The sequence below is a fragment of the Manacus candei genome, unplaced genomic scaffold (genome assembly GCF_025592945.1).
Source record: "Manacus candei isolate 608988 ecotype Guabito, Panama unplaced genomic scaffold, ASM2559294v1 h1tg000064l, whole genome shotgun sequence".
Taxonomy (NCBI): Eukaryota; Metazoa; Chordata; class Aves; order Passeriformes; family Pipridae; genus Manacus; species Manacus candei.
The window spans coordinates 3583488-3597238 of record NW_026138112.1 but is presented as its reverse complement, the minus strand read 5'-3'; the positions used below and the strand labels follow the sequence as shown (position 1 = coordinate 3597238).

At 44.4% G+C, this 13751-nt stretch overlaps 2 protein-coding genes across 7 annotated transcripts in view; both read left to right on the top strand.

The window, feature by feature from the left end:
• The first annotated feature begins 2170 nt into the window (after positions 1 to 2170).
• Positions 2171 to 4896, top strand: DDT (D-dopachrome tautomerase). Its single transcript, XM_051805444.1, has 3 exons — positions 2171 to 2336; positions 2477 to 2652; positions 3487 to 4896. Exons 1-3 carry the CDS (start codon positions 2229 to 2231, stop codon positions 3557 to 3559), a joined length of 357 nt encoding a protein of 118 aa, XP_051661404.1. The 5' UTR covers positions 2171 to 2228; the 3' UTR covers positions 3560 to 4896.
• Positions 4897 to 6996: 2100 nt separating this feature from the next.
• The window catches only part of CABIN1 (calcineurin binding protein 1), a 110303-nt gene continuing 103548 nt past the window's right edge, over positions 6997 to 13751 (top strand). For 3 of the 6 annotated variants that reach the window (XM_051805418.1, XM_051805416.1, XM_051805417.1), the window contains exons 1-6: positions 9861 to 10357; positions 10768 to 10860; positions 11148 to 11261; positions 11436 to 11570; positions 11829 to 12009; positions 12934 to 13063. In XM_051805418.1, the coding sequence (XP_051661378.1) occupies positions 10355 to 10357; positions 10768 to 10860; positions 11148 to 11261; positions 11436 to 11570; positions 11829 to 12009; positions 12934 to 13063 (656 nt within the window). In that variant the 5' untranslated portion in view covers positions 9861 to 10354. Of the gene's footprint in view, positions 7593 to 9858; positions 10358 to 10767; positions 10861 to 11147; positions 11262 to 11435; positions 11571 to 11828; positions 12010 to 12933; positions 13064 to 13751 lie in introns of those variants that run through there. The other 3 variants (XM_051805413.1, XM_051805412.1, XM_051805419.1) reach the window with 3 other exon arrangements.

Here is a 13751-nt window from a genome sequence, read left to right as displayed (position 1 = left end):
TAAAGACTAAGACAAAATGAGTAATTAATTCAGGAGTTGCTTCTCTGTTTGGGTTATTTTCCCAGTAGTACCATGTCTTGGCTTGTGACACTTTTGCTGGCAAGTTCTATAAAAGCTGATGTGTTTTCATGATGTTTTTCACTAAGGTTTCAGTTCTAGATACTGTCTAATCCAGAGCCCAGAGAGATCTTTAAATTCCCTGTCTGGAAAGAGAACTCATTTGTATACTTCAGCTTGCATTAGCAGGAAATTTTGTTTTGTGATTATGTTCTCCATGAAGTCAAGAGACTTGACTGAAGACCCTCTCTGGAGGGAGGTCTATTTCCCTACTGGAAATAGGCACATTTTTATTCCCACCCTTCCTTTCTTCCCAAAGATGAGCTGAATAATATGTTTCTATTGATGTTTTATTCACATAATATTGTCCACAACTGACTTAAATTTTAAATGGGAAGTGGTTGATTTTTTTTGTAATATTGAGAGTGGAATCATGAAGTGGATGATGAGACTGCAAATGTCTGCAGGAGAGAAAAAAAACTCATCATTTTCCAAAGGCTGAGCGTGTTTGAGATTATTTGCTGCTGTGCTGTCCTGTCTTGGTTGTTCATCCCCCTACAAGCATTTTAATTGCCTGATCCAAGACAGAAACAATAAAACAAATGTGTTTAGTTTAATAAGATCTCTGTGAGACCATGAACAATCTGCCATTCACATGGTGAACCATCAAGAGCAAAGGACAATGCATATCTTTAAAGATGTTTGTGACAGTCCCCCGTCCAGTTCTAATTACTGATACCCGATACTTAAATCTTCTTTCCCTTTAGAGGCCTTCTGATATACTGGTTTCTTATCACATGGGGTTTTTGGGGCAATGAAATTGGAAGAGATTTTTGAAGGAATATGAGAAAGGAATATGAGAAAGAGATATTTGAAGGAATGTGAAAAAAATAGAGAAAAATGGATTCTAAAAGGCATCTTCCCTCGAGTCATTGACACCCAGCAAACAGGCAGGGGTGGACTTGCACCCAGGATTTGCAAGGTGGCTGAGTACCCCCACTGCCTTTGTTTTGGTGACAAACTCAGGACCATCTATTTACAAGATTATACATTTCTATAAATTTGCCCTGTAATCTAACTTTTTGGGGTAATTTCTTTTGCTGATTTCCTGGATTTAAAGGGAACATCTGTATTATTGCTTGTTGCCGCAAGCAGCCACCCCCTGCCAGCCTGCAGTACTCCCTCCCCTCTCCCTTTGGGTCTCTCACTTCACAATCTCTCTCCTAGAAATCTTTTCCCAGACTTATTCCTGGCTGGTTTGTACACACGGCCCCTTGTGCCAGTATTGTCTTCATTAGCAGCAGTGAAGGCCAAGCAATTCCCTCAGCAAAAAGAATGAGCAATCCCATCAGTTTTCATTAGCATTGTCTAGGACTGTAGAAACTCAAGAAGTCACATTACACAGGGCCAATTTTCACAACAGTTCTGTGCCTTAAACAAGATGACCTTTCAGTCAAGCTGGTTCATAACCCCTCGCTGTAAATGAGCACATGGAACCTCACTGGACAGTAGCTCAGGTTCTAATAAACCTCTGATCTCTAGTTAAGACACCTCTGATCTGTAGATTAGGCTGTCCCTGCGAGCCAGCCTGCCGGGGTCACTTTTATCAACTCAGCTCAAAGCCCTGATTTCTCAAAGTCCTGGTAATTAATACACAGTGGATAAAGGAGTAAACCTCTCTGCTTGCTTTTTAATTTCTTGTGGTGCTGGTTGTTCCGAGAAATCACCGTGCTTCCACTCTCAACCTTCCCTGCACACACAGGTGCAGAGGTGCCTGTTGCAGTGACCTGAAATGTCACAAAAGGACTGACTGCCACAAAACTCATTTTACCCGGGGAGATGTGTGAGGTCTCACAGCCCCTAATGCATATCCCAGCACGGCACACGGTAAACCCCAAAGGCCCGAGAGCCAGCTGGTGCAGCTGCGGTGGAGCACAGAAAGCCCTGAGCCCTGACTGGCGCCGGCAAAGGGCGAGGGGCAGCGGGAGGGCAGCGGGAGGGCAGCGGGAGGGCAGCGGGAGGGCAGCGGGAGGGCAGCCCGGCGCTGCTGCGGGCGGTCCGGGGCTGAGCCCGCCCCCGCCGGGGCACCGTTGCCCGGGGGCGGGGCAGGGGCCGGGCCGGGCCGGGCGGGTGCAGGCGGCGGCGTTCGGGGCCGCGGTGGGAGCAGCGCGATGCCGTTCGTGGAGCTGGAGACCAACCTGCCGGCCGAGCGGCTGCCGCCGGGGCTGGCCCAGACCCTGTGCGCTGCCACTGCGGACATCCTGGGCAAACCGGCCGAGGTGAGCGCGGGGCCGGGAGCAGCGGGGCCGGGAGCGGCGGGGCCGGGAGCGGCGGGGCCGGGAGCGGCGGGGCCGGGGGCGGCGGGGCCGGGAGCGGCGGGGCCGGGGGCAGCAGGGCCTAACTGTGGCTGTGCCGGCAGCGGGTGAACGTGACGGTGCGGAGCGGGCTGCCCATGGTGCTGTCGGGCTCGGCCGAGCCCTGCGCGCAGCTGGTCGTCTCCTCCATCGGCGTGGTGGGCACGGCGGAGCAGAACCAGCGGCACAGCGCCCGCTTCTTCGACGTCCTGACGGCGCAGCTGGGCCTCGGCACCGAGCGGTGAGTGCGGCCCGGCCGGGCGGCATCGGCCTCGGCGCCGCCTTCGCCCCGAGGGCAAGGACACCGGGATAACCCCTGGGGCAGGGAGAGGGAGATCGTCCCTTCCATCAGCTCCACAGCTCTGTGTGGTCCGTCGAGATGTGGAGCACGGCAAACCAAAGTATAGGGGATGTTAAGGGCAGCAAGGCTGGGACAGTTCCCATGTCCTCCAGGAGGTTAAGGTGTAATAGAGATCCAAGACTAGATTGCAAACCTTAAGTGCTCTTGGATGCTGAACCCCAGATATGTGGTTTGGGGCCAGATAAAACTGTGTACTGGTTTGCACTTGTTGAACAGTCTGGGCTTTAGCTGTTCTCTGAAGATCAGTAGTTCAGTTGGTGAAATTGGTGCAAAACCCCATAGGAATTGGTAGAGCTTCACAGTGGGATCACCATGCCAAATGTGGGAACAGGACTGTTCCTGAAGGTCAGCCATGTCCCTCTGTGCCCTTCTCCCCAAAGGAGAGTGATAATAGCATTTCCCTGCCTCTTGGATGCTGCTGGGGTAAATCCCTGCCAAGAGTTTGCTTGAGCCCTTCTGAAATGGACAAGTATCTCATAGGCAGACTGTTGAAATTCAGTCTGCTTTTATTTGTGTGGGTGAAGTCTGGTACCTGTTTGTACCCTGCCCATACACAGCTTATGTTTGCTTCTGTTAAATTAATACCATGAAGTGTAAGACACTGAGACCTTAGTGCAGATTTTCTACCATGTTGCAAACTGGGCAGGGATAATATTTAATTGTAAAATAATGTTTCCTGTCCACTGTCCACATTTTTGCTCTTATATCCAAAAGGATTGTCATCCGCTTTTACCCACTGGAGCCCTGGCAGATCGGCAAGAACAAGACAGTCATGACATTCCTGTGATCCCCTGAGCAGCTGGTTGGAACAAAGCAATGGTGAAGACAACCCAGACATGACCAGCTCCATCTATCTACCTGTTCCCTCTTGTGATCAAATCTATGTAACTCTACATCTTCACCTGAATGAGTCACTCTTGTCTTTGCATCCCCCCCGTGCACACAAAGCTGAAGAGTGGGGCAATCTACTGTACTGATTTTACTGAGGTAGTTCAAGGTCAGTGTCTCCAGCCTGTCACGTAGCACAAAGGCTCTCATGGTGCCTGAGCCCAGCTGAGCCCTTGCCCTCTGGTGATGGCCATGCATGTGCCTACACAAAGCTGTCTTGTAGCAGTAAAAGTTTAATTTCAGAACATTTGGCCTTACTGAGGACCAGAGTGGTTCTGAGGTTTATCCAGATTTTCTCATACTATGCAAGGCAGAAAAATCCTTCTTTCTCTGTGGCAGCAGAAGGGTCCTAGGCTGGACAAGATGACCTGGAAGTGAAATTTTTCTCTTTTTCAGACTTTCCTGAAAGCCTTTTCTGGAAAAAGAGGTGATTATTAGGAGAGAAGTTTAGACATTGAAGTCTCATGTCAGACCTTGTGCTCTGTCCTCTGTCATTGCCACCCCCAGTGGCTGCTCCTACAAATCATTATTTGTCCACAAGATTCTCAGGGCTGAATGTCCGTGTGCTGATGGCAATGTCTAGAGGAGGGAATCGCTTCTGAAGTCCTTCACTGTGCCACAGAAAAATATTTTGAAAGTTCTGCTCCTGCCAGTTTAATTTCTGTTATTTACTCAGTTCAAAGTACTTTTCCTCACCCCGCTGTGACGGGGAGTTTGGGGACGACACAGCATCTCACTGTGATCTGTGGCTGGTGTTTCCAGCGGAGAAGTGTTTTGGGCTTTTAGGACCCATATGCTCCCTCACTTTATAACTGGAATTCATGTGGTATTTTATTAAAACAAAAGCAGGGTACTTTTTATGTGTGGTGTTATCTCTGCCTTCCACTGACACTGAAAACGTTTTTTGGTTTCCTTTCCACTTTGTTACTTTGTCAGGTTGAGGTCAGGGAGCTCAGCAGAGCTGAGAGCATGTCCTTGGGACATGGGGGTCCACGGGAATGCAAGGCAGAAGGGGGCTTCTGTGGTCCTTTGTCATTCTAATTGGAGTTTATGACTCAAGACAGTTGAAAATATTCCTTCTAATTACAATTTGAAGTTGGTTGTTGGTTGTTCCCTATGCAGCAGAAATAACTTCTATGTTTGCCAAATCTGTCAGGAATATAATACCAAACACAAATTTGTGTATCAGGCTGGGGGTCTACACCTTATCTGGTTAATAAACTGTAGCAAAGCCTCTTTTGATAAGTGTCAGTTTATTGGTTTACAGCACTGGGGGGTTGTAGGTCTTATAGCCTGGAAGCAGAGATCGTGGCTGCCCAGGTCTCTCCACTTTCACAGGAGGTCTCTTCCACCAAAAGTTTTTGAAACTCAGGTAATGCACAGGTAGGTGAACTGAGTCTGAGACACAGTGTAACTCAGGAGTACTGTGCAGCAGGGAAGGGGTGGACAGCCCTGGCTTTGCAAAGGGCTTGACCAGCTTGAGCTGAATATACTGAAATGTAGAAAATAACCTCACTTTAATTCTGATCTGCGTTTCCTGGAGATCCTTCTACCTCATGAAGGAACAAGCACAAACTCTTGCTAAAGCCTTTGCTTCCTTCAGAGAAACCTTGCTCTGCCCTGTGTCCCAGCTCTCCTTTTTTGGGCCATGTTGACCCTCATCCCCTCACCCTTGGCTGCTCCTCATGTGGGATCATGCCTGGAAACAACTTTCCCAGCATTGCAGAGCAGAGCAGGAAGAAGTAAGGACGGAGAGGGAAAGCTTGGAAAAGATTATGTTGTGCAAAGATACCTGAATAAAATGACTTTCCCACCTGTTTCCATGCTGTGTCTGCATTGCTGGCATTACCTGCCAAAACATCCTAAAGTAATGCAAAATGATGGAAAAAGTGCTGGGCAAAGACCATCTTGAGAATTTCATGGTCCATGGACTTTAAACTTTCTTTTATAAGAGCAGTTAAAATATTAATGGAAGCGTTGATCATTATGAAGACCTCGGTCTGAGCCACTTGATACTTTCTGGGTGCTGGGGATTGTCAGCACAGAATGAGATTCTGTGAGTTTGCAGCTGGGTGTTTTCCCTCATAAACTGCTGGTGCTGAATGTACATTTTACTTCACGTTGATCTGAAGAGGTGGCCTATTTTTCCTTCACTGACCTAACGTTAGAGTAGTTTTGACAGTATTTTAGGACTCAAGGATACCCTGCAAAAAGGTGATGTTCTGATTTTGAACACTGAGTAACCATTTCCTAGCCTCAAACCTTTGAACTGTGGACAATCTTTGTGTGTATTTACACTAGAGAGGACCAGTGAGGCCCTGAGCACACTGCAGGGCACTACTGACAAAAAAGTATAACAGAATTACCATAGCTTTGCAAGTTACTCTTCAACCACAACAGTGTGATGCTGCTGCTCATGAAAACCCTGTTCTTGGTTTGCCATGATGGAAAGAAAGGCATTAACACAAATGGGACACTGGAGATCATACATTTGAGAGGAAGAGGACTCTCACCATGCTAAATGGTGTTTCAGTGCAATGAATGCTCAGTCAGTGGTGATTGAGCACAAGCTTACCTTTGTCAGTGGGATGTGATGTAGCAAGAGGAGGCTTTAAACGTGCGGTTCTGTCCCACAGGTGGGGCCTCACCAGTCTCTGTGCTCAGGCTGTCCTGACATGGAGAGCTCTGTAGGGCTGTGAATGGCATACCTGCTCTTTAGAACTCCCTGCTGTATGACCACCTTACACATAAATAAAATTACTTCCACAGGAAGCTGTCACAGCAGTGTTTGACTTCAGTCACTGCCTCACATCGTCCAACTGTTGTCCCAAAATAGGTTCTTTCATCCAATGTGCAAGAGGCCAATCCACGCACAGAGTCAAGGCATAGGATTTATTTACAGTTCCTTGCAGAGGGAGGGGCTGTGTGGCAAATCCACAAAGCCAGCACGACCACTACCAAAACCTTTTACTATTTATACATTTAAGCAAACAAAGGCATTAATGTTCATTGGCTATAAGTTAACCAGTTTTCTTATTAATCGTTATTCCATCTTCTGTTGGTTAATGATTCTCTCACTTCTCATGCTAATTAGTCTGCAGGCTCAGTCTTTCTCTTGTTTTGGGTCGGTGGGTTTCTTGAGTCGATGGTCTGTGAGTCCGAGGGGGTTTGTGATCTGCCCCTGCCTGAATTACCTTTTACCCAATCGAAGCTGTTTGAGCAGTTTCTGAGTTGTCATTATTAGTTTCTTCCTTATTCCGGGTGTTCTACCAAATGTCCCTTTGACCCGTAAATTCTGTGTTCTTTGTGTTCATTATCAGTGGTACAACCCTCCTTCCCAAGCTTTGTTAAACTCCCCCTGAGATCATGGAAACACGGCAAGCCTCAAATTGCCTTAACAAGGCAATTCTACCGACAGGTGATTTATGTTACTAATGCCTGGACATCAATTAGAGCTTGTTTCACGGATTGAATCTATTTTCTTCTTGATTAGGCTTGAAAGCACACAAAGATCAAACTTCATAAACATCCTTTCTCAAGAAAATTTTCACACATTCCACATTTTGCAACGCTGCCGTCACCATGCTGAAACACCTCCCGGGGGCATTTATGATGCCTCCCATCTTCTCCCGGGAAGCTTTAAGGAAACGCGGTGACCTTGCGCTCATTCCGCACCTGTTCGGGGTTTCCCCTCATACCCTCAGCGCCCGCTCCCGCCTCCCGCCGCGCCACGCTCCCATTGGCTGCCCGGGGAGCGGCTGCTCGGCCAATGAAAGGCGCCGTTGTTGGCGCCGGGGCTCCGGAGGCGGTTGCGGTGGAAACGGGCGGAGCGGCGGGTCCCGGGGGAGCGGCGGGAGCGGGAGGGACCCGCGCCGGGAAACCCCCGGGAACTCCCGGGAGCAGCGCCGGCAGGCCCGGGGCGGCCCCTCCAGGTGAGTGTCCCGGTCCGCCCGGCCCCGCGGAGCGGCCTGAGGGGCAGCCGGTGTCTGGGCCCTGCCCGGCCCGGGCGGCCTCTCCCGTGCCTCTCCCGCCGCGGTGGGAGGCGAGCGTGGGCTCCCGCCTCCTCCCGGCCCCCTGTGCCGCCCTCCGGTGTGCCGGCGTGAGCAGCGTCCCTGCCCCTCCGTGCAGAAAGTGACCGTGTTTCGGCAAAACCGGCTTGTGTTGAAATGCGGGCGGATCTTTGCAGTGTTAAGACAAACAAACAAACAAACAGAAAATCCCAAACAAAGATTTAGTGGTGTTTGGTTTGTTTGTTTTTTTTTTTTTAACAAATACGTGTTTGCAATGTGTGGATCCCGAGTGTAGCAGCGACAATAAAAGCCAGGAAAGTCCGAGTCACTCCCTTTGTTTCTTACTTTGAAGCTGACAACACAAGCTCTGGGAGCAAGAGCTGACATTTGGAATTTTTACCTGAGTGTTAAACTACTAAGGTAAAAGAGAAGATTTTGAAGGCAAAAGTCTTGTTGCCTTTCAAGATGTGCACGACTGTCATAGCCACAGATTTATAGCTGAGACACTCTTAAAATTGCTTTGTAATAGTTTATAGTAAAGAGTAGTTCTCTTTTTTCCTACTTATCTGCTGTAGCTGTGGTCCTCTGGAAGGTCTGGTAGTGGCATACCCAGTTCCTAGAGATTAGGACCCTGTTGTAACTCAGTTCATTATTAGTTTTGCAATCATGTACAGTGCCTGGTTTAAAATGAAATAGCCCCCCAAATACCTGACACACCAATATGAAGCTGTGTGGAGGAAACCCTTTCCCTGTTTTTCAGGAGCATTACACAGTTCTGTTGGGTTATGCACTTTCAACTTGTAAACACCAGAGAGGAGAGGTGCTAAGTATTTGTTACTGAGTTCCTGTATGTTACAAAGTTCTGGTGTAAATAGTAAGTAGAATTAGAATTGTTTTCCCATGTTTTCTGTAATTGTGGTTTCCCTGGCAGTCTGACCTTGGAAGTTAACTCTTGACCACAGTCTCTGCTGGTGACTTCCACCTTGAGCAAGATTGGGCATGTTTTTGAATAGGCATATTTGTGAGTGGACTTCAAGCCACTCAGTTTAAATATTGTGGTTGACTTGGGATCACACAAACTTACTTATTTAGATGTCATGAGCAACTGCACTTCCTGACAAAATGTGTAGCATTCGATACATCTGAAAGAGGCACCCGCCAATCTCTGGGCATGTGTTTTCTCCATATGCAAAGTAGACAAGGAGTCTTTGTCCTGAAAGAGACTGGAAGTTTTATTAATGATTATTTAGTGACTTAAAGAGAAAAATGCTTTATTGCTGTGCAGTTGTCAGTCTGATTTAGCTGCAGGCAGGGAAAGCAAGTGGTGCATGGGCAAGCAAATGATCATTGCTGAATGAATGAAATTCCTGTCAAAGCATTATTTTGTCTACACACAGAACTAATCATGATGATGTGTGAGTTAATTCAGCTTATAGTTCAAAACTCCCACTGCTTCCTGCTGTGGTTAATTCTGGACTTACTGTTCTATTAATGTAGTCTCCCGTATAAAAGACTGTTTTTAGCCTGTCGTGCATGTGTCATCTTTTTGTTTCAGTCGATGGGAAGGTTTTATCATGTAACAGTGAAGCTTTTCTAAAAGAGCAGCACAGACTTCTTTTCATTTTTTTGTTGCCTTTACTAACATGATGTTTCAGGCAGTTAATTGAATCTAAATTATGGGCTTAGTTATGAGGAAAAATTGCTTACAGATTATAAATGCGTATTTACCTCTTTAAACTTTTTATCCTTGGTAAAAAGACTGGAAATATTAGTATCCTTCCTTCAGAATGAAGAAATACTGGTTAGTAAAAGCTCAGTTTCTTTTGTTTGCATAAATCTAATATACCCAAGTGTGTATGCAATGGCTACAACTTGCTTTTGCAGTAGAGGTGGTCTGTAGAGGTTGGTCAGTGTATTCAGAAAGAACAAGTGAGTTATAAACACTGGTTCTGTTCTAACAGGGATGGCAGGAATGAAAACTGCTTTAATCAGAGGAATTTCCAAGTGCAGATGGTGCTTTAAGCAATGGGTTCCCCAGCCTCTATGGCCTGCTGCAAAGTCAGTCTGACACAGATAACCCTCCATTTTTTAACTTTCCTCTTCTGTAGGTATCTGTAAGGGCTGTGGCTTGTGCTGTAGGTAAGGTGCAGGAAAACTTCTTTTTTATTATTATTTGTTTGTTTGTTTGGGATTTTTTGTTTGGTTGGTTTGTTTTGAAGCAACTGAAGACAAACTCATAAGCTATAACGATTCATGCTCATAAAGTGTCGGAGTATTCAAGAAGCATTTTTGGGTTTAGCTTTTGTCTTTAAAGGGATTTGTGGTGTAATGTTGTTACTATCTTGTATGTTCACTGAATATTACACAGTAACTGAAAGTCGTGAAAGCCATCCTGAAGTAATTAATGTGTTTTAATAACTTTGTATTTTATTTTCTGTCTCTAGTTAAAATTCACTTCCATGTTATTGTTCCTCAGTGGTTGGGCAGTTTATCTCTTGGCATGGGGTGGTGGTGAAGTAGAACAGTTAATTGGTTATTGATTAAAGTATTCCCAGCTTGTCTTTACTTCTGAGTGTTTTCTTTACAAACAGAATAAATATTCGGATCCTGTTTGCTTTCCAGACCTGTTTTTGTTAGGCCCCTCCTCTTAATCCTGGAGAAAGACAGTGTGAAAAGCTCTGAACATGGTAAGGGCTTATTGAGATGTTTCGGTAAAAATAAAATGGAGAATTTTCTCTTTTCCTGGGACCAAGAATAAATTGCCATACTGAGACCACTGATTTTGAAGTGATAGTAGTTATTGGTAAATTTAAGAATTTGAAAAAACCCCAACACTGTAATGCACATGTCTGTTCTAGAGAAGCTGTTGCTTGTAAAACACTGGAAATTTTGTCTTTTCAGCCGATTTCATGTGGGAAACTGTTTTGATATTATTTGATCATTACAGCTCTTGTAACTTTATGTAGAGATCTCACAGTATTGACCCTATAACATTTAAGTAAAAAAAAAAAGGGGGGGGGGAAGAATCCAGTTTGCAAAGGGAACTGGGACACATGTAGGTGTCACATTCCTTGTTGCCTCCCAACTGCCGTTGCAGATTCGAATCGCGGCGCTCAACGCGAGCTCCACGGTTGAGGATGACTATGAAGGGACCTTCAAAAGTCATAAGACACAGACAAAGGAAGCTCAGGTGAGTAGACCCACTATTTTGTTAGTGAAGTTTTGTCTTGATGGGAGTTTCATCCTCTCGTTAGAGATTGTTTAGCATAATGTCTTGTTTTTAGGAAAGCTATGTTACTGTCTTATCTCTTGGGCCCTCCTTTAGCAAACTAAAACTTCACTCAAATGAGTTATTTTAGGTCAGTGAAGTAATAGAAGTGTGAAACCACTGATATACATAGTAAATGTAAGTATACTGTAATAACTGTATTTAATAAAGTTACCTTACCAAATAGGTTCTAATTTTTTTAATCCCAGGAAGCAGAAGCTTTTGCTTTGTACCACAAGGCTTTGGACCTTCAGAAACATGACCGATTTGAAGAGTCTGCTAAAGCTTATCATGAGCTCCTTGAGATTCGTCTTCTGAGAGAGGTCAGTGACCTTCAGAGAATGAACATTACTTTAGAAACTGCTTTTACTGTATCTTGTCTTCATTTCTAATTGGCTAACTGGAAATGTCAGTGTTGTCAATTGGCAAGTTGTTTACTGTCCTTTTTACTTGTCTGATTCCTAATGCCCACATTGCATTTACTTTATCATTTCTAGGCTGTGCTTTCTGGTGATGAGAAAGAAGGGCTGAAACACCCAGGTTTGATGTTGAAATATTCCACCTATAAAAACCTAGCACAACTGGCAGCACAACGAGATGACTTAGAGACAGCCATGGAGTTTTATCTGGAGGTACAGTGCAGCTGAAATAAAACAGTGGAGCCTTAACATTTGTTAAAACTTTCTAAAATATAGACATACACCTTCGCATACATCATGTGAATGTATAGTTGAATAGTGTGTACTTTCTGACACTATATGGGATATAACTGGTCCACCTTTCAATCCCCAAAGCAGTTGTGATCCTGCTGAAAACTAAAGCAGTGCCAGTCCCTGCAGACAAGTGGATCTGTGTGTCTGGAATGTGATGTTGTTTGTTATGCTTTCTAGGCTGTAATGCTGGACTCTACTGATGTCAACCTCTGGTATAAAATTGGTCGTGTGGCAATAAAACTAATCCGCCTTCCTTTGGCTCGTCACGCTTTTGAAGAAGGTCTCAGGTGTAATCCTGATCACTGGCCTTGCTTAGATAACCTTATCACAATCCTGTATACACTCAGTGACTACACAAGTGAGTACGATGTGTGAAAAAAATCTCAGTATATGTGTAATTTTACATACCAATAAAAAAATTGTAATGATGCAATTGTATGGGTGGTATCTGGCATAAGCAGTACGTAGGGTATGATAGAGACTTCTGTTTCCTGATAGAGATTTTTTAATTTCATGATGAAGTATGATGGTTTATATCAGTTCTGGTTACCCTAAAAGTAAATGACTGGGACTCTTAGATCAGAGCCTCTGCAGGAAGTTTCCCTGTAGACTGTTCTTTTCCCTTTCAATGTATATTAGGTTTGTCTTTCTACTGATTTCCAGCTACATAGTTTTGGCTATAAAACTACATAGCCTAGTATGATTTATTGTAGTTACAGCAGTGGATATAACTGACCTTAAGATTTTACATTTGGGTAATATCCAGTGCATGAACTGATTCAAAAGAAGTTTGGGAGAGAAGTTGCAAGATGGCAGAATTGTTGAATCTGATCCCTTAGGTTTGTCCCACTGGAATGGTTCTAATTCTCTTCACGTCATTACACGTGAGCAAAGCCCTGGTGGGATACACTGCTTGTTTCACCAATGGAATCTGCAGTTAAGACATTTGATAACATAAAAATGGTAAATAATTGTGATTCTGGTTTATGATTCTGATTTCTTCTGTGTCGGAATGAAATCTTGAAAGTAAGTGAAAGATGTACTGCAAGCATTGTTTAAACAAAATTAATTATATTCTTTTTCTGGATATAATACCTGGAAAGACATAATAGGCTATTTGAACTATATGCAGGTAATTATTTGACACATTACAAAGCTATGGGACTGATTAATGCAAATGTCACAGTTGGGTGGAATTCAGTGGTGTATGTGAGGCCCAGAACTGGGAGCTTTGAATGAACCAAAGCAGCCATTGACCATTCAATTCCTATTTCTCTGTCAGCATGTTTGTACTTTATCTGCAAAGCTCTGGAAAAAGACTGCCTATATAGCAAAGGACTGGTCCTGAAGGAGAAGATCTTTGAGGAGCAGCCTTGCCTCCGGAAAGATTCCTTAAGGATGTTCCTTAAATGGTGAATGTTGTCTTACAGTACATGCTGCCCTTGGAGTGTAAATTTTGGATTTGGGGTTGTTCTAAAAAGCTACTGAGATCTTATGCTTTTAGTGATAGTGATATCTTGCTAACCTGCCTTCTGAATAATAATGTTATATAACAACCAAAACAAAACAACTCCCACCTTAAACTCCCCCCCCCCCCCCCACATTACTGCTTTCTCAAGCAGTTACAAATTTGGGACTACTTTGGGAGTCTTACTGATTTTTATTGACAAATGAGTACAGTCAGATGGCTCTGTATGTTTCATTAGTACCCAAGATGCTGAAATTCTTACTTTATTAAGATTTCAGACCAGTGCAACTCTGAAGATATTTTGCAACATTATGGTTAAGATTTTAGTCCTTTATTATTTCTTTTTTATTGCTAAAAGTTTGGTGTTGTGTAGCTCTGCAAAGTAGACTGTTTCTTTCTGTGTGGATTTTGTAGTATGAGTGGGTAAGAGGAAAGTGGGAAAAGAAAGTGAAGGCCCATAAAATTTACAGGACCTATCTAAGTTAGCTGCTCATTCAAAACAAAGATTTCTGGTGGTGAACACTTCTATATGCATGCCATAAAGTTCATAAAATAATGTTATTCGAATCCTTCTTTTAAAACTATTTTTGTTACACTGTATGGAGATTTGAAATTAATGCCCCCCAGCCTTT

What these genes read in the sequence shown, in the direction of transcription:
- DDT (XM_051805444.1), top strand. Translation starts at nt 2,229, where the DNA reads ATGCCGTTCGTGGAGCTGGAGACCAACCTGCCGGCCGAGCGGCTGCCG. An exon ending in TCCTGGGCAAACCGGCCGAG is followed by an intron (nt 2,337 to 2,476) that starts GTGAGCGCGGGG and finishes CTGTGCCGGCAG; the next exon opens with CGGGTGAACGTGACGGTGCG. An exon ending in CTGGGCCTCGGCACCGAGCG is followed by an intron (nt 2,653 to 3,486) that starts GTGAGTGCGGCC and finishes TATATCCAAAAG; the next exon opens with GATTGTCATCCGCTTTTACC.